Source organism: Silurus meridionalis, chromosome 25 (assembly GCF_014805685.1).
Source record: "Silurus meridionalis isolate SWU-2019-XX chromosome 25, ASM1480568v1, whole genome shotgun sequence".
Classification (NCBI taxonomy): domain Eukaryota; kingdom Metazoa; phylum Chordata; class Actinopteri; order Siluriformes; family Siluridae; genus Silurus; species Silurus meridionalis.
The window spans coordinates 14,221,319-14,244,223 of NC_060908.1; the positions used below are offsets into that span (position 1 = coordinate 14,221,319).

The window sequence follows — 22,905 nt, forward strand, 5'->3', positions numbered from 1 at the left end:
ACTGAACTGATCTTCTTTATTCCCAACAGTAGTTATAATCCCTTTTTGTCCTGACAATCTAAAAAAAAAGATCTAAAAGGCGATCTTGCGTTCCCAGCAAAGCAGCAAAATGCTTTATATGTAAGTCGGTGAGTGTAAATAAACAGCACGGAAATGGGTTTTACATTCAAAGGACGTGAGTGGAATAATTATCAAAAGGTTGAGCTGAGGATTAGGGCGCTTTGTTGAAAGCTAGGGCGATTTTGGCACAAAATGCAAAAAGCAGGAAGCATTAAAAGCATTTATCGAGGCACGAAAGAAGAAGCTTCGAACTGATGATTCTGTAATAGGAATTCACAAACGAGAAAGATTCAGTTGTAATTGGCAGGAATTTCAGGGACATACGTCGCATTTCAAAGCAGATGCATAAAAAAAAAAAAAAATTTGGGGCTTAAAAACGTCTAACTTTGGAGTGGCAGGCAGGAGCCAAACCCAATCAGGCGAGAGAGAGCTAAGGGAAAGAGCAGTCAAATGAAATAGTAATAAGGAGCAAAGGAGTGAGAAAGTGTGATACAGATATAAGGTAGTTTTTTTTTTTTTTGCATATTTGAGCGAAGTGAATTATAGCAACGTTATTACGCTTGTCATTCATCATCATCATTTAAGTTCCCTTTTATAGGCTATTCTGCTATTTTGGAAATTCTCAGTTTATTCAATTTAGGTTCCAGACAGGATTATTCCAATAGAAATTTTTTCAGGCTTAAGAACAATTCCTGAATTCCTGCAGTCCTAGTCACAGGTGCTATGCTTTTCTGAATGTTTGCATGAATTACTGAAGTTTAAAGATAAACTTTGTCCATGATTTGAGCTTGTGGTATATAAAGTTGTCCAAATTGAGCTAAAAGTGGTATTACATTTTTGGAACAACGTGTGGTGTTCGGCAGCCAGATTTCTGCCCAAGTTGCTTGTTTGTTCTGTTTCACAGCAGTGGGATTTCGAGCACTTTTTTTTCACAATGGTTTTGGGCACTCGGTAGGTTGTAGTTATTCAGGGTTAAAAAAGGGTTTTGTTGAATATAGAGCTGCAGCTATTGATTATTTTAAGAAAAAGCACAAATACTAAAATTTACAGGAGAAAATAAGAAGGGTTTTTTAAAATGAACAAGTAATTTGTTTTCTTTTTTAGAAAAAATTAAATTTTTATTGCTGAAATTGCACACAAGAATATATGTGAAAGCCAATTTAGTGCACTTAATTGACATATTACATCAAAATGCAAATACATTTTGCATTTTGGCGGTAAGAGAACGTTTATTTTATGCCATGTTTCCGCACAACGTGAAAACAGAAGGCGAGAAGGGGAACTTTGTGTAGAAAGTGGCATGCACACATTTCCAGCCCAGATTGTAGGTACGCCACGTTTATAAATGATACCCCAGAGCGAACCAGAGTTTAGTAGGAGGTGCGTCAGTAATAATGGTCCATGGGGAAACAGTGTGTAGTTAAATGGACTAAACGAAGCATCGAGGCAAATCATTTGCCTTAATGCTTTTTTGTATTTGATTTACTCAAGTTACTCCAGGAATCGTTCAGCCCTATTTGAATCTCTTTTTGCTCTGCTTAATACCCTCGAACAAATTTAGCTAACAGTAGTCTGTGAGACTGTGTAATATTTTCTACTCTGTATATAATGCATAAGTTGCCCCCTAAAGGTGACCCTGCCAATAACTTCAGCAATCTGTTCGTTCTGCGATCTCATTTTCAGCTCATGCCCATTTCCTTTTAAGTTTCACAATTGGCTATAAATATCAATGTACGATTTGTAGATACCTGTAATCCTGACAATCTGACCTCTTCTGTAGTGGTTCACTCACTTAACCTCTAGGGGAACGTGATAACAGTCACGTGGTGAAAATGTCAAATCTCCTGTTCGCATCTGTGAAAACACGACTGGAAACGTTTTTCATTCCCCCCATAATTTCACAAGAATAAAATAGCGACTGAAGATTTAAGATGTTTTGTACAACATGAAAGTCCCAGTGGTTAGACAGTGCTGTAGTTGGTGTATTAAATATATATCATAATGATCATGCTCCTGTATCTGTTATGGTACCATGTATCTCAGGTCTTCATTCATTCAACTTCAGCAACTGATGAAACCTGACCTGCAATACAGCACCCCATGTCTTTACAAAATTTAGGACATCACTCAGCTAATAGTGATGCACAAAACAGGTATCTGATGAAGTATAGGAATGAAATAGTTTAACTTTATTTAAATGTATATTTTTTTTTATTTGAAGTATTCGAAGTCTTTACATTTTAAAGTTTTTTTAACTTGCCAACAAAGTCAATAATTTTTTTATTTATTTAAAAATGACACGTTTGTGAAAGATCCAACTAGATTTTGGAGCTCTGGAGATTTGTGCCCATTCAGCTATAAGTGTGTTAGTGAAGTCAGATAATGATGTAGGTGAGTTCAGGAGGCCTGGAGTGCAGTCAGCGTTTACATTTATCCTAAAGGTGTTCAGTAGGGTTGAGGATCAGAGCTCTATATTAGATCTTCCACTCCAATCCATGTAAAGCATTTCTTCATGGAGCTGTTTTTTTGCACATGGACATTGTCATGCTGGAACAGGTTTGGGTCCCCTGGTTAAAGTGTAGGGACAATTTAATGCTACCACACTGCCTGAACAATTGTGGGCCTCCAAGTTTTGGGAAAGAACCGTATATGGCTGAAAAAGTCAGGTCACCCTATAATGCCCATGTAGATAAGCACTTAACTTTGGAGACTCCTTCCAACAATGAGAAATAAAGCTCTGTGATTAATGCTGGAAACTGAGCAATAATGTTATATTCAGAAGTTGGTATTATGAACGTTACATGAATTAATGAGATGTGATCCATAATGTTTGAACCTTTTTATCTGTTGCTAAATAAGTGTTTAAAAAGGTGAAGTCATAATGTTTTGGCGGGTTATAGTGCAGTGATGCTGCAAATGTGCAGTGAAAATTTTGAAACGTTTGTAAAATACATATGTGTTGTGGGTGCATCTTTCCTGTAACAGGCATCCAAACAGCGTAAAGTTGTATTTTTTTATTTCCCATCTGGCATATACAGAACGGCAACATAAACAGAGCGAATTAACACTCCCTGTAGTAATAGGAGCAAAACAGACCAGAATCTAGAATTTTTCATCTAAAATTGCAAAAGCTTATAAAATCACCTAAGTGTGTGTGTGTGTGTGTGTGTGTGTGTGTGTGTGTGCATGTGTGTGTGCATGTGTGTTCTATCCCCAGGTTTTGATTGTAAGGACTTTATTGATTATCTTCAGGTAATTCCATGTCATGCCTTTTTAAGTAATTAAATTGTGTGGATAATCTGTTAATAGAGGAAGATTGTCCTCGAGGGGAAAAGGTTCTCTGGGTGATGGGGATTGATTTACATTTTTTAAATCAATTTACCCACAACTGAGTGTAATGGGGAGAGTAAATGTGAGTTAAGGAGAACAAAAGTATAATAAGTTTGAAAGTGAGCACAGATTGTGCACTCGTGACCTATCGAATTTGTCCTTTTCATTTCCTCAGTATTTCCAGTTATATCATTTTTTTGTAAACTTCAGTTATTTATGGTATTTGGCAGACACCCTGATCCACAGTGACTTATAATTCTCTCTGTTATGCACTGAGAGGTTGAGGGCTAAGGGCCTTGCTCAAGGGCCCAACAGGCAGATGGGATTTGATCATGAATCTTGTGATCAGGTCACTGAGCTACCACCTCCCAGTCTGGACCCATTACTATTGGAAGGTTTACAGATTAGGCATAAGAGTTCGAAGGAATTGATCAGATATTATGGCTGTCTCACAATTTCACTGACATTTAAAGCAAAGTAAAATGTATTGCATTGTAAAAGACAGATATGTGTTGCTTTGTCTTCCAAGACGCGACTCGTATCGTTCTTTTTTTATAACGCAATACATTTTACAATGCAATACAATACAATACACAACAGTACTGTGTGCTGAAATATCTATTAATAAATATATGTATGTATTTAGTTATTTATTAGGGTTGATATGTTTAATCGCTATTAATCTCATTATTTTCATGAGTTAACTTAATCGCACATTTGTATCTGTTCTAAATTTAACTTAAATTAATGCTTTTCAAGTTTTTTATAATCTAATCAACATAAACATGGACAAATATGGATGCTTTATGCAAATGTGTGTTTATTATTAGTGAAATCAAATTCAACATAGAGCATGAAAATATTCTTGCAAATGTTTTAAAGTAATTATGGTGTTTTAAATGACGTAAATCATCAGGACACCAAACTGAACTTTTGTTATGTTTCCACCCGGACGTTTTAAATTGTCGGATGTGCGCATCATGGCAGATGTTGGTGGTTGATTTGAAACTTGGTGTATCAGTAAAATAAATGTGATTAAAAATGATTCTTTTAGCTGGAGTTTATTACTATTTTTATAACTGAGTGAAGAATTTAAGTTGAAGGTTTTCATTTCGCCTCTTTTATATTTATTTATTTATGTATATTTTTTTTAAAAAATGGTCAAACAGAAATGCACGCTGCATTAATAGCGCGTTTATAAAAAGTAGTGGCATTAAAATAAACAAGTAAATTTTAATCGAAAGACATCTAAATACTCATCTTAGAGATTTGATTCATCTTTTATTTCATTTGAATCATTCATTCATACCTGCACATACACACACACAATGTCATGACTGGATCAGATTTGTTGGGTTGTAATGGGCGTAAGGTAACAGATGTAAGCGTTTATAATTCACTTTTAATAATATACACTTTGTTTGTGGGCGCCTGCACATAAGATTTGCATATGAACATCATATTCCACATTTAGTCCCATTCGCTGTTATAATTCCCTCCACTCTTCTGGGAAGACTTTCCAATACATTTTGGAGGGTGTTTGTGGAGGTTTGGGGAGATTCATTCAGCTACATGAGTGTTGGTATTGTCAGTAAAGTCAGGTGCTGATTTAAAAGAGGTGAGGAGGCCTGAGTTGCAGTCAACGTTCACATTCATCCCAAAGGTGTTTATTAGGGTTGAGGTCAGAGCTCTATAGCAGCAGGTCTTCCACGCCAACCCATGTAAAAAAAATCTTTAATGGATCTGGCTTTGGGCACAGACATTCTCATGCTGGAACAGGTTTGGGAAACAGGGACAGGTTTATGAAAACCTGTAGTGTGCCTGCAGTCAAAGTCATCACTAAAACCTGTCCTGTAGCAATGACATACAAAATACATTAATGATAATGAAATGTAGGTGACAGAGCAGAAGCGAGTGAAGGAATCTGCTGTTAATTCCCCGTCAATAATCGTCTGAGGGAAGAAACCATGACGAGGCTTGCGTTAGTGACATAATGTGAGGATCATTTACTCTGCTGGATCAGTTACTCTGCTGTTTCACTCGTTGGATATTTAGTTTGTTAGTTGCCAAAACGATATCGTGACAGCGTAGCCTCGTAATTTTGATCTAATCTGTAGTCTTTACATCGGCACAGTCTGCAGTGGGTTGACAGATTTTTGAATGTGTGTGTTTTTTCCCATTGTGTTGGTGTTGGAGGTCAGGGGGTTGCTGTGTTCTGCCTCTGCTCTCCAGTCACGCTCTGTTTGTACGCAGCCATCCCGACCCCTGCGCCTGTGATTGCTTGGCCCTCCGGTTTATGTGGCCGCGTGGCGCAGGAGGTGATGTACAGCGTGTTGTTGGTGCAGGTATGTGGACTGTGTGCGTCTGGCGGTGTTTTAGTACTTTATTAACATTTATTGCCTTTTTTGTAGCTGGTGCTCTGGCTTTATGTTTGTTTTTGCAATTTTGTCTGATGCAACCTTGAGTGTGAGGAGAGCCACTGTTGTCTAGGTTCGAAATAAAGAAAGGAAAAGCCAAAAGACAAACTAACAGAGCTCCCAAACTTAAACACTGAAGAAAGATGAACCCCCCTCATATAGCTTTCTGGAGAATATCTGACTGGAGTGTTGTGAATAGAAATAATGCACACGTATGAGACTTGAAAATTGGGTTACACAGATTGAATTTCAACAGCAAAAAGTAGTCCGTCTCAGTGTTGGTGTTAAAGCAGAAATAAACAGTGAGTAACAGGATGTAATTAAATGTTCCAGTTCAAAATAACTAAACGATAGCATCTACAAATATTATTCGTATATATTTAAATGTGTGTGGACACCTTACCATAAGATTTGTGTGCTTGGTGAACATCATCCACCAACTACCTGAGTGTAACTGCCACTGTTCTAGGAAGATGTTCTACTAGATTGTGGAGATTTGTGCTCCTTCAGCCACAGAGGTGTTAGTAAAGGCAGGTACTTATGTAGGTGATGTGAGGAGGCCTAGGGTGCAGTCAGCATTCCAAATCCCAATTGGAGTAAATTCAGATATAAAGCTTTTACTATCGGCAGCCTCGCTAGCGACGAACTCTGACCTCTTTTTTTTAGCACTGCAGTTACAGTAGCTTCTTTTAAACACATTGTCAGCTTAAGGCTAAATCTGTTCTCATTAATTATTCCACTCAACAAATTATCCGCATAAATTTATTTTTTTTTGTTTTAGGTCTTTGAGCTTTTTTTTTTATCTGGTTGTATTTGTTTGTTTATTGTTTGCTTACTGTTTATATATTTATTTTGTCTATCCAGCCATTTATTTATTTATCTGATTATTTATTTGTTTTTATTATATATTTTTATCTATCCATTTGTTTATTATTTATTTACTCTGTATGTTTATGTTTTTTATATGCTCAGAAAGCCTCTCTGCCCTCTGCCTCACGCTGATTTGAAAGATAAAATTCGTGTTGTGTAAATTTCCTGATCAATACAAAAAACCCTCTGTCTCTCACACGCAGACGAAATCGATGCGCTTCCCGCTCAATGCGCTTTATTGAAGGAGGAACGGACACGGCGTGCTGCCGAAATGCGTGCGTCTTGGCTATTATTCGCGCAAATGAAGATTAGTACGCCGCTCGACGCCATCGTTTGAATTCATCGATCGTTCTTGTGGTCTGACAGATTAATAATTTGTGCAGCCCCACAAACTCCTCAGCATTTTCCAGTGGCTTATTCCTTCTTGATGTCCATTTGTAATTAAGTCTTTAATTTCTAATCATAATGAAATGGTTTTAAACTTAATAAACCTACAATGACTACAGTATAGAGACATCTGACTTTTCCATCCATATGTGGTTCTTCTCCAGACTGTTACACAAAGTTGGAGGCACACAATTGTATATGACATCTTTGGATGCAGGAGCAGAAAGTGAACTAGGAGACCCAAACTTGTTCCAGCGTGACAATGCTCCCGTGCACAAAGCCAACTCAATGAAGATATGGGTTGGACTGGAAGATCTTGAGGTTTACTTCATTTCAAAACAAAATGAATTTCTCAGTCCCACAGCGCTGTTGTTTTCTTAAAGCTGATGATCAGAAGGTTGATTGGCTCTAATATGAGCTCTTTCTAGTACCAGCTTACTCAGAGACAAGAAAGAAGAATTAACCACATGCATATTACAATTTTGACTGTAACCAAACCTTTCTATATCGCTTTTGTGAAATTTTCAAATCCGTAACAAGGTCGCAGGTCATTTTACACTTTCCTCTCCTCTCTCATTCCCTCTCTCTCTCAGTCTCAGACATCTTCCCTGGTAGCAGCTCATGGATTTCCTGGTGGAATATGGCCTCAACGAGACCCACCGCGACAACACGAGCGAGGCGTTCAATGGCACGGACGTCGAAGCCAAGCACCAGTACAACTACTACGCCATGCTCTTGACGCTGCTCATCTTCGTCATCGTCTTCGGCAACGTCCTGGTGTGCATGGCCGTCTCGAGGGAAAAAGCACTTCAGACCACTACCAACTACCTGATCGTAAGCCTTGCTGTAGCGGATCTCTTGGTGGCCACTTTGGTTATGCCCTGGGTGGTGTATCTGGAGGTAAGGAGCATTTCCAGTATGTTAATTTAGAATCCAGAGGGGTTCAAGAAGCGCGTTTATGTAATCGTACAGGATTAACTCGGCTCCTCTCGCCTCGTTTTGGTGGCGTGTGTCGAGGAAGTCATTTCCTTTTTTTTATCTTCAGCATAACAGCTGGTAAATCATGCCTCCTCCAGCTCCTTTCACATTTGACATTTTTCCCTCTACATGTAGTCCTACGGGAAGTGACTGCTTTTAAAAAGTGCTGCCTTCAGCTTTTTTTTCTGTGTGTCACTGCAGAGGGCTTTCAAAAGTTTTTTTTTTCTTCTTTTAACCAATCAACAAAAAGCAAGGAATTAAAGCAAGAAAATTGAGATTCATCTCTTTGGCCAGTCCCTTTTTAACATCTCCACCAGTCTGTTCTGTCTCTAGTCTTAGGATGTAGTATTTTTTGATTATTTTTAATTGTGATCCAAGAATCCTAATTTAGGGTTGCAGCAAGTTGAAAAGTACACTATATTACCAGAAGTTTGCTCTTCTAATTCCATCCACTTTTCTGGGAAGATGTTCCACTAGAATTTGTGAACATTTGTGTTAATCAGCCACAAGGGTGTTAATAAATTCAGGTACTGATTTAGGTGATGTGGTCCAATTTATACCAAAGGTGTGGATCAGAGCTCTATAGCAGAACATTATATATATTAAAAAACCTCCTCATATATATTAAAAACCTCCTCTCCAAACCATGTAAAGCAGATCTTCATGGAGCTGGCTTTGTGGAACAGGTTTGGGTCTCCAAGTGAACGCAAAAATATTTTTATTATACCGCATCAAAAGATGTCCTGTACAATTGTGTTTCCTCCAACTGTTTGGAGAAGAACCACACATAGCAGAAAAGGGCAGGTGTCCCAATACCTTTGTCCATATCGTGTATCTGTAAACTGGGTTAATTAGCTACAAGCCATGCTTATAGACTAATAAGGAAGGCTTAAAGACACGGATGCACGAGACTCTGAGACAAGCCATAGAAACATCATTGTATGAATAAATAATCAATGGCTGCCACAAAAGAGACAAATACAGTCAATACCAGAGAAGAAGATATTGTGTGTCACTATGGAAACCTTCACATGTTGAATCATGTGACATATTTTCCATAGTAAAAAATAATAGTAAGTATTCAGCGTAATTACGTGGGTTTGGGAGCTTGTACTAGCTAGACGGTAGCTTTGGTAATGGTACCATTGAGTCTAAGGAATTTGTCTTTAAGGCAATAACATCGTATAACCACAAAAGCTCCACAGAAACCGACATATACCCACACAACCTCAACTGCAAATCACACACACGGTGTATTCCACAGGTTCTTGAATAAGGTCACGCAGTGTGTGCGATTATAAGCTTTTTTTTTACCTTCTTTATAATTATGCTTATAGTGATGCAATGTAAATCGTTAAATATCTAACATTTTTGCGTAGTTTTCCAGCGTACAGAATCGTGTTTGTCCCACTTGATTCTACGATTGTGTTTCTGTTGTATAATTCGTGCCACAGAGCTACTAAGTGTTCACGAGGTGGCTTTTTGACACGAATATAAAGTCCCACAGACGTCACACTAACCCGGCATGGCGTTGTCAGCCGTACATCCACATTTCCTGAGAGTCCTCAAATTGCACAGAGCAGAGGAAAGCGCACGGAAAAAAACCTCTTATGAGGGTAAAAGTTGTCGTTAAGCATGCAGAGAAAAAGCCCCTTTACAGCCCTGAAAGTATTTGTCGAAGTTGCACAGAAATCATGGTGGTTAGTCACTTTATATTCGCTCATTTATCATAAGGATGAGAGAGACAAGAAAAGGAGAGTACTTCATCTATAAAGGAATGAACGCGCTCACGCCGGTGTTTCACACACCCTGAGGGATCGTGATGGCATGTGCACGCTCACTCGAATGAATCACATACTGTTTTAATAACACAATGCAGGCACAGATTAACTGTACTTTCCTAACGATTTGGATTTTCAAAAGTAAATGAAACTGATTTATAAAAATAACCCATTTATTCATATAATCCAGCCAGAGTAGACGACACACGCCAGGATGTGTATTCAAATATTCATTACCCTGTCACACAGGGAATTCTGGGTGACAGACCGGTCTGGATGATATAACAGTTGACTTGTCATACCAACATTCTTTGGCAGCGTATGCTTAAAAAACATACAGCCAAGGCAACAATTTATGATGCAAACATAATGTGTTTAAATGATAATTTAAAAAAAAGATCTCGATTTTCTTCTGGTACTGGCAACAAGCCTGGAAATACTTATAGTACTGATACAGCTTATTATTATTATTATTATTATTATTATTATTATTATTATTATTTTATTAATTAAAATGTATTATTAGTAGTAATAGCAGTAGTGGTAGTATTAACATGTATAATGATATATTATTTTATTTGTAAGTATTTATTGGTATTATTATTATTATTATTATTAGCAGTAGTAGTAGTAATACAGTAGACAGACTTTATTTACCAACAGTATATTTATTACATATTTATTATATCAACAATACTGTAGGTACAGTCGTTTCTCACAAGCCTCACAACTCAGCAGCAGTAATTTGCGTGCAGTCTGAGAGTGAATGCGTAGTTAATGTTGTAATGGATGATTTACACCTGATATAACAGGTAAAGAAAGTTGGGGAAACAACATTCCAATAAACGTGCCGTTCGTCAACTAACAGAGTCAACTGAAATTATGGACGAATGTACAGATGGGTTCTGTTCCTCATGTTAAAGTGGTCCTGAAAGGAAGCTGTTTAAATGTTGTTTAAGTGTTTAGTGTAGTAATATTTCAAAGAATCTCTTTTGTCTAGATAAGATCGTTCAGTGAAACTGGTTTATTTTGTCTGCCAAAGACTGATGCCAAATGCTATTGGTCACAATCACAATGGCAAATTATTCCTGCAGTGATATACAAACCTGAGTCCCTGTTTGCTTTCGGATTCCTGCAAGCCAATCAAATCCAGACAAAATATGTTATGTTGTGGAACTGAAAGGCGTTTGAATTCTGATTTTGGGTTCCTTTCAAATCAACATTCAACAATCAACATCAAGTCACATTAATACTGATGGTCTTGTCTAAACCGCTCAACTGTCGCTGAACTGGTTAGAACAATATTTATTTTATAATATTATTTAGACACAGAAGCAAACCCGGTCACCCTTAGAGCATTGATGGGTAAGAGGAACAACCAATAGCGTAGAATCGCTGGAACCAAGAACACGCCTCGGAGTGTAAAGGGATGCAAAATTGTGACGGATAATATTAAGCCATACCATGTAGTGCCTTATGTGAGATTATGCACACGTGCCAGAACCAAGAATCCAAATCCAAATACCTCTACAGCACTGTGACAGAATAAGTCCACGGCTAAAGGAAATCCAGGAGACAGGCAGCATCTGCCTCTGATTTTGCCACCATCTTTTTTTTCTACCCCCTTTCTCTCTTTCTTTCTCTCTTTCTCTCCTCTCTCTTTTGAGTTGTGGGTCAGATCACGCAATCCCTGAGTTAATAATAATAACAATGGCCTCGGCAGCTAATTTTTAACTGTACTATGCAGCCACCAACCAGAAAATTAAAAAAACTTTCTGAAGCGTATCTTGACCTGCAGGTTAGCAGCATGTCTACCGTGTCCTCTTTTACTCTTGCCTCATTTGTTAGCTCAAGTCCACACATCTGTTGCTTGTGGAAATAAGAGACGACTGGCGCTTTTTGTTCTACAGCCAGTGGCCAGTGGAAATAAAAAGCCAATGATTCGGTAGCTGTCCTTCGAGTAGCTAGGTTTGACATTGTGTGAAATATACCTTTGTTCCATTCGTTCACTGTTTAACGTTAGCATTATTAGCGTGTAAAGGATCATCTAGTCCATTACTGTGTGAGTAGTTCATATAGAAATACTAGAATGAGGACATTTATTTAAACCAGTCATTTGTAGCTGGAACTACTGTCAGATTTGCTGTTATAGAAATAATCAACACCTGGTGACTGATCAAAATCAAGAACTTCACAGTGGTATAAATGTGCTGACGGATCGTCCATTATCTCCTCAGCAGTCACAAGATTGCTGGCCAATCAGTGTCTAAAGATGTCTTTGAAATAATGGTTGACAGATTTCGGCGCCTGTCAGACCATTTTACCACTTAGATTCTCGGTTTTAATGCAGAAATGTCATTTGATGTATAAAATCAGGGTTCTTACGTATTTCGAAAAAGTATAAAAAAGAATGAAATTTGATTTGAGTGATTTCCAGGTCTGGATGATATTTCAAAATATTCGCAGTTTTAAAAAAAATGCTGCACATCAAACATGGTATGGTGTTTTATATGTTCTTGGAAGTTTTTATAAAACATTTGCATATTTGAGCCTGGAAAAGTATGGAACCCTGTAAAATGAGCACAAATCAAATCTGTAAATGAAATACAATTGAAAGTACTCTGGTCAAATGATAATGACATCCCGATTTCCTGTTAATATCTGCTCCTGTAGAGATCAATGGGAAAATACAAGAAGAAAACCGGAAGCTTTTCTAAAGGAGTGATAGTCTCCGTGTCGAAATGGAAATATTTCCACAAGGATCTGGAGCAGGCGTATACCATTTACACCTGCGCATAACAGGACATCAAAAACACACACAGACTCGCATACTGCATCCTCACGTACAGGGAATTGAGAGTAACCAATTCGCCTCCTGAAATGATTTTTCGGGGGGTGGCCAGAGACCAGAAACACCAAACTAAATCCACTATGAACACAACAGGACAAAACATGCAAGAGATATCAGAGCTTCGATATGAGACCCAATACTGCGAGGGAGCAACACTAGTATACATCTTGAAAAACTAATCATAGAAACCACAGCATCCTCCTACAATATCATTCCCCCTAATACAACTACTATTTTCTAACTGGTGAACACAGTGGAAACCCCCAGAGCACAGAGAGAACACGGGGTGGGATTTGAACCCAACACTTGCTGAATGAAAATTTCAGACTCTTATCCAGTACTTTTTGTTCTTGAAGACTTGTGATTCGTTTTTATCTGAACAATATTTTAGTTTTTTCTTTAAAGTAAAGAAAGTCCACTGGACCCAGCATATCCTGCTAATGCACTTTTTAGTAACGTATCCTTGTCAGAAAGATAAATTGTTCCATGACATCCCTGATTAATTCATACTGAACTGCTCACTCAGTATCAGAGAGTTCCTAATGGGAGCTCTCATAAAATGAAACAAGCATGGGGATAATCATTTATGAGGCACTAATGGGCGAACAGAAAGATAGCAGGTTTGAGGAATAACCGGGAGGTCAAAAAGCCGCTGAGGCTGAGCACAAAGCACAGATGTAAACATGACAGCCTACACCTCCACCCACTACCCCGTCCCCCCCCACCACAACAGTCCAGCAGGCTTCTCTAAAATACCCCTCACCTTCTAATTCACATGCTGCTATCCATCCATCTGGTGGATTGCCAGTGTTACCCAATGCACTTAAGTGTTGAGTTGAGTGCTCGAAGCATGGCCACAAGGAGGTTTGAAAGCGTTTGTGTAGTCTGAGTAATACCTCGGTGCAAAATCGGTGCACACGCAGGTAATAAAACGGGTCCCTTAACCCCTAAGGTGCAGAAGCCTTTTGTGTTTGACAGGACACAGTACTGAATCGGTCTCCCGAGCCCAGGGAATATCCTCTTCTGCCTCTTACAGGACAGGAGTCAGGGTTATTGCAGCTTCTGATGGCAAGAAATGTAATCTTATACGTAATGATTCTTAATCATAGCAAATGTTTTAACTGGTGTTTTTATCCTCTTCCTTTCCTGTGATTTAGTTCAATGTGTGTGTGTGTGTTGCAGGTGGTGGGCGAGTGGCGCTTCAGTAAAATTCACTGTGACATTTTTGTCACTCTGGACGTCATGATGTGCACCGCCAGCATTCTTAATCTGTGCGCAATTAGTATTGACAGGTAGGCCTCCCATGAAATTGCCATCAGTCCTGAGAAATGGTCACTGTAAATGATGTGTAGATTACAGATCAACTCGTATTTTTGTTTGCTAGAAAGGGTGTGTGTGTGTGTGTGTGTGTGTGTGTGTGTGTGTGTGTGTGTGTGTGTGTTTATGATGAACATGATGTATAAGAGAGATACATAAAAATCACACCTCAGTTTCTGATGGCTGCTTAGACAAGACATTAAAGCAACAGGCGACCGAATTTACTTTATGGATTCGAGTTGTCTGTAGCACAGAGGTAACTGAGGATTATAACCACGCTCCCAAAAAAAAAAAACACGTCAAAATTGAAAAGCGGCTATTCCGTCACCGCTGTCATAGCACGTCTCCATTATTTTTGTTTATGTCCCCCTGTCTTCCTGACACCCTCTTTTGTTTTCACCCTCTCTCTTGTTTTCCGTTTCTCCCTCCCACCCGGCCGGACCACTCCCGCAGGTACACGGCCGTTGCCATGCCACTGTTGTACAACACTCGGTACAGCTCGAAGCGCCGCGTCACCGTTATGATCTCTGTGGTTTGGGTTTTGTCCTTTGCCATCTCCTGCCCCCTGCTGTTCGGGCTGAACAACACAGGTGATGGTTTCTTCCTTTCTACACGTGAAAGCAGGTAAAGCCAGCACCTGAACATGGTCGAGTGGATTTACACACACGTATACAGAAGTTCTGAGACGTTATAATTGATCTGGAGTTAGACGTTTGTGAGTGTTAGCAGCCAAAAATGTACCGATCATCAGTCGAGAGATAAGCTTTTTATTAGTGGAAACACTGGGAAACACTGGGAAACACTGGGAAATACCCAAACGTGCTAAAATTTCAGCAGTCAGTAAGGCGTAGGAATTCCTACCATGACAGTTCCTCAGCCTCAGCGTCATTACTACAGTTTATAATCAGTCTCAACAAGGGTTATGCGTGGGATTGCCGTTAAAAATCAAAACAAAAAAATAACGCGATACTTAGCACTTACATTTTGAAGAAAACGAGTGGTGCTCGCACGTGCAAAGTTCGACACCATTTTGTATCCTGCACTTGACGGTCAGTAGGGGGAGCAACACGTGTCTACGAATTTGGCCAATATCAGTAGCCAAATTGATTTTATTTAACTTGTAAGATAATTTGTGCAACAGCAGACTGTCAAACAACCAAGCGTTTCATATGTTATGTGTCTGCAGTAGTTTTGTAGTTACATTAGGATCTGTGAGCATGAGACGTGAACCCAAAATGCAGTGGTGCTCATGCAGTAGTTTGGTTACTGCTCTCGGCTCATTGTTCCGATATTGCTTTCTGAAAAAGTGTGAATCGCGGAAATTTGATCGTGAATTTCAGTGTAGGAATGACAGTAAAAAGTAACATCCAAAGAATTGCAGGCGATTGGAGAAAAGATCCGTGGCTGTATGTGACTAAAGGACTAGTACAGTGCTTATTTCCTACGAAGACAATAAAAGACGATCTCGAAATAACGAGGTATTAATTAGAAATTAGCGCACAGTGACACGCAAAACTATTAGGACATTTTTCACGGCCTCCAGTACAAGGTGACGATCCGATGTGTTTCCTCAGCGACACGCGACGACGCCGTATGCGAGATCGCCAACCCGGCCTTTGTGGTCTACTCGTCCATCATGTCTTTCTACGTGCCCTTTATCATCACCCTTCTGGTCTACGTGCAGATCTACGTGGTTCTGCGCAAGCGTCGGAAACGAGTGAACACCAAGCGCAGCTGCCAGAGGACGGAAGCAGAGCCTCAGCTTCCTCTCAAGGTGAAGCACGCTTCTCCAAACATCCACAGCTTTTTTTTTTTTCCTCTCTTTTTTCCCCCACAGCATCTGCTCAAATTAATTATTTGAACAGCTGCGTCTAACGCCTAGGACTATTTTCCAAAGGGATTTCAGTAGCAGTCGCTGTTTCACAATCGCGCAATCGTTCATTAAAAGGATGATTAGGGCCATTTATCACAAGTTCATAGTGTGCGCTTATAGAATGTAGAGAAGTGAAGTGTGAAAGCGAGCGTCTGAAATGAGGTTCGGAGCTCGCACACAGCCCGAGAGCTTTTTTTTCGGGGAAAGTAGATTCATGAGCACTGATTCGGTTCAGCGAGTTCCTGCTGGAGCTGCAAAAGGCCCTTTTAAAGCTCAATGTCTTTGATAATGTTCTTAGTGATGTACTTAATTGTGGATAATGGATAGATGGTCAGCTGGCAGCATCAGTGACAAAACAAAATTAGTGTATTTTTAGTTTTTTTTCGTCATGCGTTTTAGCCTTTCCCCTGTGTGTCATTATTTCATAAAGCACACGGGAGATGCATTACCAGGTGAACAGCGTTAACAAAATAAAGCCATTAAGGCCGGGAAAATCCTGCTATATAAACACTTATGAGCAATTTCCAACAGCATAATTGTCTTTATGTTTAGAATAGCGATTAAGGTGATTATTTAAATTTGGGAAAATGCGCATAAAAGAATTAGTGCGGGGGACAGAAGGTCATTTGCACAACTATCTTGAGCCTTTCAACCACCTACAGTAATTTGTTGTTTTTTTCCCTCAAAGTCTGATTTAAGATCCACCAGTCCACATAAATGAAAGTTTAGTCATATTATTATTATTATTATTATATATATTTTTTTTTAAGGCTCACCCACCATGACACACTTGACTAATTCAGATTTTTTAGTATTATTTTTATTATTTAAAAAATAATCATAAAAAAAAGTCTATGATTTATTATTACTTTTGCAGATCCTTGAGATGTATTGAGCCATATTTCTACACGTAATCCAGTTTCTTTGCTATGTTTTTTTTATAGTACAGTAATCGTTGTTACAGTACGCACCAAAACTCTATGAAAACAATTGTAAGCAGATGTAAGAAAATAGATATTTCCGCGCCACCCTAAATCCGTCTTTCTTGTCCCTACTTCAGGAAAAGTGCACTCACCCGGAGGATGTAAAACTCTGCACAGTCATTGTAAAGACCAACGGGAGCATGCCTGCCAAAAGCAAGAAAACAGTATGTGAGATGGGAGTTGTTTTTTTCTTGCATGTGTATGCGCATAAATTTATAAACATAATAGCCCGGCTTACAGAATTGCTACATCCAATCAAAAACTGACTTGAGAACTGCCTGTGAATTTCCATCACGATCTGAACTCACCTGAATGAGCAGGCCTGAAGCTGTGAAGCTTGTGAATATATATTTCAATGCTTTTGTTAGCTGGAATGATAAAACGGGGCGCTTGGTGTCACAAAAATGGCTCTTCACACTTGATTTGAGCCATGTATGTGTAAGTAAGCTCTGTGACATCCTTTCACAGCTGGTGATAAAGGAGGTGATGCAGCAGGACAGCAATGTGGAGGTGGGCCTAATGGCCAGCCACAGTCCGCCGGAAAAGCTGAAGCTGGCACCCGCTGCAGCAGGCTCCACGATGGCCAGTCAGAGTCGCGCTCCTCCTTTGCAAGACGAGTGGCAGCCTGGAAGCGACGAGAAGAACGGCCATGCCAAAGACACGCAGATGCCGGCGGGAGCCAAAGCTTTCGAAACACAGACCCTGTCCAACGGCAAGACACGCACCAACGTCACCAAGCCCATGAGCAAGAGAAAGATGTCACAGCACAAGGAGAAGAAGGCCACCCAGATGCTCGCCATTGTTCTAGGTGAGTCGGTTTAAACCTTATCAACTGCACGGCATAACCAAATCCAGCATGGCATAAGCGACGTCAGATGTAGTCTAAATTGTCTAAACCAGTCTGCCCATGAGTTATCTCAAACGAAACTGGACTTTTTGTCCACCATAGCCTCATTTCTCTTTTTTTTGGCTAACAAGAGTGGATTTTTGTGCAAATTTTGTCCATTCTGAGCTGTCTTTCTCCTCAACCTGGTTGCTGAAACCCTATTGGAGGTCGACCGATTCATCGGTTTTGCCGATTATTTGGCACCGATGGACGTTTTCTGAAACTAAATGTCTGTTGCTGAAGCGGCTGAAAAGGTCGGCTGTCGTTCCACTAATCACTAATGCCACGTGCTGTTTTTTTTCACACGTGAGACTGCACGCTGCACAGAGAGCGCTATATGTATTAATTATTCATTATGTAGGTACACTATATGGACAAAAGTATGGTATACATGACCTTTCCTGCCATATGTGGTTCTTCTCCAAACTGTTACCACAAAGCTGTTCTTTAGATGCGCTATAATCAAATTTTGCATTGACTTGAACTTGACCGGTTCAAGCCTGGAAATGCCCCCATGCACAAAGCCAGCTCCATGAAGATCTGCTTTACATGGTTTGGAGAGGAAGGTCTTAAAAAACCCAGTGTAAACTCTAGAGACTCTTATTCTGTGTATGATTATAAGCACTGTACTGCTGTCACACGATTGGCTGATTGGATAATTGCAGGAATGTGCTACCATGTGGGTGCTGGTATTGATATACTTGCTGAGTGTATATATTGTCTTTTTAGACAGTAAGATTCGTGTCTTTTTTATTTGTTAGAAAAAAACCTGTAAACATGTTTCCTGTAGGTACAAATGCATGACAGTTTGTCCTGCAAGTTCACTATATTGACACAAGTTTTGACACCTGGTCATAAGTATGGCATGTGCTCTTTGAGCATCGCATTCTACATTTAGTCCTAATTTGCTATAATTCCCTCCACTCTTCTGGGCAGATGTTCCACTAGATTTTGGAGTGTGCTTGTGGACATTTGTGCTCATTCAGACAAAAGCCTGTATACAGTTGTGTGCCTTCAGCTTTATGATAACAGCTTGGGAAAGGAGCACACATGGCTGGGAAAGTCAGGTGTCCCAATACTTTTGTTCATACCGTGCATTTCAATTACATGCCGGCGTCCTTCTCCTTCAGGAGTTTTCATCATCTGCTGGCTGCCCTTCTTCATCACTCACATCCTAAAGACCCACTGTGTGAGCTGCTACGTGCCTCTGGAAATGTACAACGCCTTCACGTGGCTCGGATACGTGAACAGCGCCGTGAACCCCATCATATACACCACTTTCAACGTGGAGTTCCGCAAGGCTTTCATGAAGATCCTGCATTGCTAAGCGCCCTTTGCGTGAGCGTAAGGTTAGTGCCATCGTTTTCTCCTCTGTCTGAGGTGGAAGACTTTTTTTTTTTTTTTTTTTAAAGGACAGAATAAATATCACAGACACCAGGGCTTTTCAGCTTGACTCAAATGAATGTAAATCCGGAGGTTTTTATTTGGAGGTTCGAAGCTTTGTAGTTTTTAAAAGCCTCTGAAAGGAGCCTCTGGCTAAAAGAGCAGGGGAGAGAGCGTGAGAGAGAGACAGTGTGTGTGTGTGTGTGTGTGTGTGTGTGTGTGTGTGTGTGTGTGTGTGTGTGTGTGTGTGTGTGTGTGTGAAGAATTACGCAGTATGGAACAGAAGAACTGCAGTAGGGGTCCAGCACCCATGGCTAGAGCCCTCTTTAATTCCTTTTTTCGTGATCTTCATTCATCTTTCAACCTCTTCTTTTTGTTCTTCTTCACTTGTGGAAGTACAATGAAACGTCATTTCTCCAGAAAAGGCTTTTAATGGGCTTTGAGCATTCCTATTGGCTTTCACATTCATGAAGCTCTAGAAAACACAGACTGTAAAATGTCACCGTTGTGAGTGTGTCAAAATAACCAGAAACGCAGGAGACGCAACTACATGAAGAAACTGTTTCGAAGACCCATACAATTTCTTTCTTTTTTTTTTTTTTTTACTTTATTACATTCCATAGAGATGATATCTTCTGTATGAACAATTGTTCTGGTTTTGAATTTGGAGTCTCCTGTGCTCCATGGGTAACATTTTTTTTTTATTTGAATGCTTTATTTTTATGGGCAGACAAATAAATCAACCCCTATAGAACGACCTCCAGCACCCAACAAAGTATTTAATGCTGAATAACGAAACAATGATACCCTGATAACCTAATGGCAGAATGTGTTGGGAACAAAATGCATTCGAAGAACCAGGCAGCAGTGCAGAGCAGTGAGGATTATTTCTCAGTAGACCTTCAGAGAAGTTCAGAAAAAAAATCTAATACACTCAATCCATTATGTTTAGCTTTAACAGGACTCTGAGATTGTAGTCTATCCAGCTGGGGTAGAGACTGGGATGCGTGTGTGTGTGTTTATAGGGTTTTTCAGTAAGTGGTAACCTTTTGAAAGAAATGTTTTCAGGCTAAATTTATTATTATTATTATTATTATTATTATTATTATTTGTAAATCTAACATGTACAATAACATTAAAAAATAAGTTGATCATTCAGCTTTTGATCTTGGCCCTGGTGCACATACACTATATGGACAAAAGTATTGGGACACCTGACCTTTCCTGCCGTATGTGGTTCTTCTCCAAACTGTTGGAGGAAACACTATTGTACAGGACGTATTTGGATGCGGTATAACATAATTTTGCGTTCGCTTGGAAACGCAAACCTGCTCCAGCATGGCGATGCCCCTGTGCACAAAGTGAGCTCTCTAAAGATCTGCTTTACATGCTTTGGAGAGGAAGCTCTTGAGTGGCCTGCTATAGAGCTCTGATCTCATCCCTACTGAACACCTTTAGGATGAATTTGAACACCGACTGCATCCCAGGCCTCTTTACCTTCTCACCTTTCTCAAAAAGCAGATGCCAGGTGTCTGCAAACTTTTTGCAATATAGGGTGTGAACTGCATTTGCACGTTTTTCTTGTTGTACTACGGAATGAGGCATTTTATCAAAGCATATAATCCTAAAGCAAAGCAATAAACAAGATGTGCAAAGATTTATCTAAGGTGAAGAAAATGAGACTCTTTGATCTTGTTTAATTTGTCCACAGTAGCTCGAGCCCGTAAAACGCTTTGTCTAATTGTCGTTAGAGGAGATTTTTCTAGGTGCGTCATGTCCAAACCGTGGCACAAACACGCCCGGGCAGATAAATCAATAGTGTGGGCAGAACGAAAAAAAATAATCATTTTTATTCGAAAAGCAAAGCGGATTTGTGAGGATCAAAAACAGATTAATTAAGGAATCATGAATGATATGAGGTTTGCACAATGTTCTAGAAAATAAAAACTCTCGTATCACTTCAGGCCCAGAAATGCGCTGATGCCGTATAAACGGTTATAAATATATAAAAGGGTTGTTTTTTTTGTATGCTTCAAGCCTTTCACAGGAACCAGTATTATCGCCGAGGGATTTCTCCTTTATCATTGCTGATGTCTGTTTTGTTTAGGTTTGTGTTATTGATTTGCATATGTATTTGTTTATTATGGGAATACAAATTGGATTTCTTTTGTATGTTAAATGGACTTTGCAGACAAATACATGGCTACAAAAAGCCAATAAAAGGCCTTCCACACACACACACACACACACACACACACACACACACACACACTATATTGTTTTCCATGAACCAACGGCATCACAAGGACACTGTAACTGTATATAGTGCAATTAAAACGAAGCCCATGACAAAAATGATTATGCATGTCACACTGATTCTTCACAACCTATACCTACTGTATTTCAGCTCTACAATACAAAGTTATTTACGCATTGTTAAGTTTGGATCTGTTTTTATTTTTGTCTCCTGTATACAACAACCAAAAAAATAATAGACATCCCGACGTGTATTATGTGGGATAATCCATCATGTGTCTGCTAAAAAAAAAAAGCTCCATGCTCATGTGTGCAATATTTATTTATTTATTTTTTCCATGACGGTTTGAAAGTCTGGATGAGAAAGTACAGGCTCGACATGTTTCTGTCCACGATGGATGCAAAAGTGTTCACTCGCATCACGGGAACGGAGCTAGCAAAGGATTCTTGCACAATTCTTTTGCTCACGCTACAACCGGACATTTCTCGGGTTTTGGAGACTGAAAGGAAATGATAATGACAATAAAACAGAAACGATCATCTCATGCTGCTGAAAGATTCTCGAAAAAATGGCAAAAAATAAATGAATAAAAAAATAAAAAAGAGCATCAGAGGTTTTATCATGAGTGGCAGCAAAAATATATTTGAATGAGAGCTGCAAGCGTGCCTACAGTAACGGTTTGATTTATGTATCTATGATTTAATATTTATTATATTTTTTTCATTCATTTATTTTGCTTGTGTTTATTTTTATATTTAATATTTTCGTTTGTACATGATAAAAAAAAAGCTGATTTTGGAGACAAAAACAGCGAGATTTATTGATTTGTTCTTATTTATTGATTACTATACGTCTGCATGACGACTTGTGACTACCTTCAACTCATTTCATGCTTTTCTTTTGCAGTATATGTTTTTATTATAATTATTATCAAAAGGAATGTATATGTAAAGACAAAAGAGATTTTTTTCTTTTTATTTCAGAAAAGTGTGTGTATGTGTATATACTGTATGTAAATCAGTTTTTTTGTTCACGTGGTCTTGTCTGTGTTGATTATCGTATATACACGTGCATACTACGTGCATATTAAACTACGTGTACTACACGGCCATGGACGTTTTGCCTTTCGAAGGGATCACTTTTGCATCGATTCGTTTCAAGTCGACGGTACGTGATTATTTTTGTAACCGATGTAAATTGTATTATTACAGATGAATAAATCACATCATGAATTACATCCATTTAAGTCATATTTAATTGTGTGATTTGGTTTTTTACTTGCTATACACTGATCATACACTCTGTGGTCAAAAGTTTGTGCACCCCCTCACCATCACATTGTTTGAAGCACATAATTGTATAAAGATTTCTTTGTATTATGTAACATCACAATTTCCTTTAATTAGAACAATGCATAAAGGGGGCTACACGATTACATGGTTTTAAAGGTTTTAACTTCATTCAGTTCAATTTATTTTGATTTGTATAATGAGTTTAACAAAGCAGCTTTATAGAGATAGAGCGGTAATAAA

The 22,905-nt window shown here is 39.0% G+C and overlaps 1 protein-coding gene across 2 annotated transcripts in view; it reads left to right on the top strand.

The window, feature by feature from the left end:
* drd2b (dopamine receptor D2b) overlaps positions 1–22,559 on the top strand; it is a 43,062-nt gene extending 20,503 nt beyond the window's left edge. The window contains exons 2-8 of one of the 2 annotated variants that reach the window (XM_046839801.1): positions 7,658–7,964; positions 13,857–13,966; positions 14,445–14,615; positions 15,566–15,765; positions 16,925–17,011; positions 17,316–17,655; positions 18,864–22,559. In XM_046839801.1, the coding sequence (XP_046695757.1) occupies positions 7,686–7,964; positions 13,857–13,966; positions 14,445–14,615; positions 15,566–15,765; positions 16,925–17,011; positions 17,316–17,655; positions 18,864–19,143 (1,467 nt within the window). In that variant the 5' untranslated portion in view covers positions 7,658–7,685 and the 3' untranslated portion in view covers positions 19,144–22,559. The remainder of the gene's footprint in view (positions 1–7,657; positions 7,965–13,856; positions 13,967–14,444; positions 14,616–15,565; positions 15,766–16,924; positions 17,012–17,315; positions 17,656–18,863) is intronic. The other variant, XM_046839802.1, reaches the window with a different exon arrangement.
* The last annotated feature ends 346 nt before the right edge of the window (positions 22,560–22,905 follow it).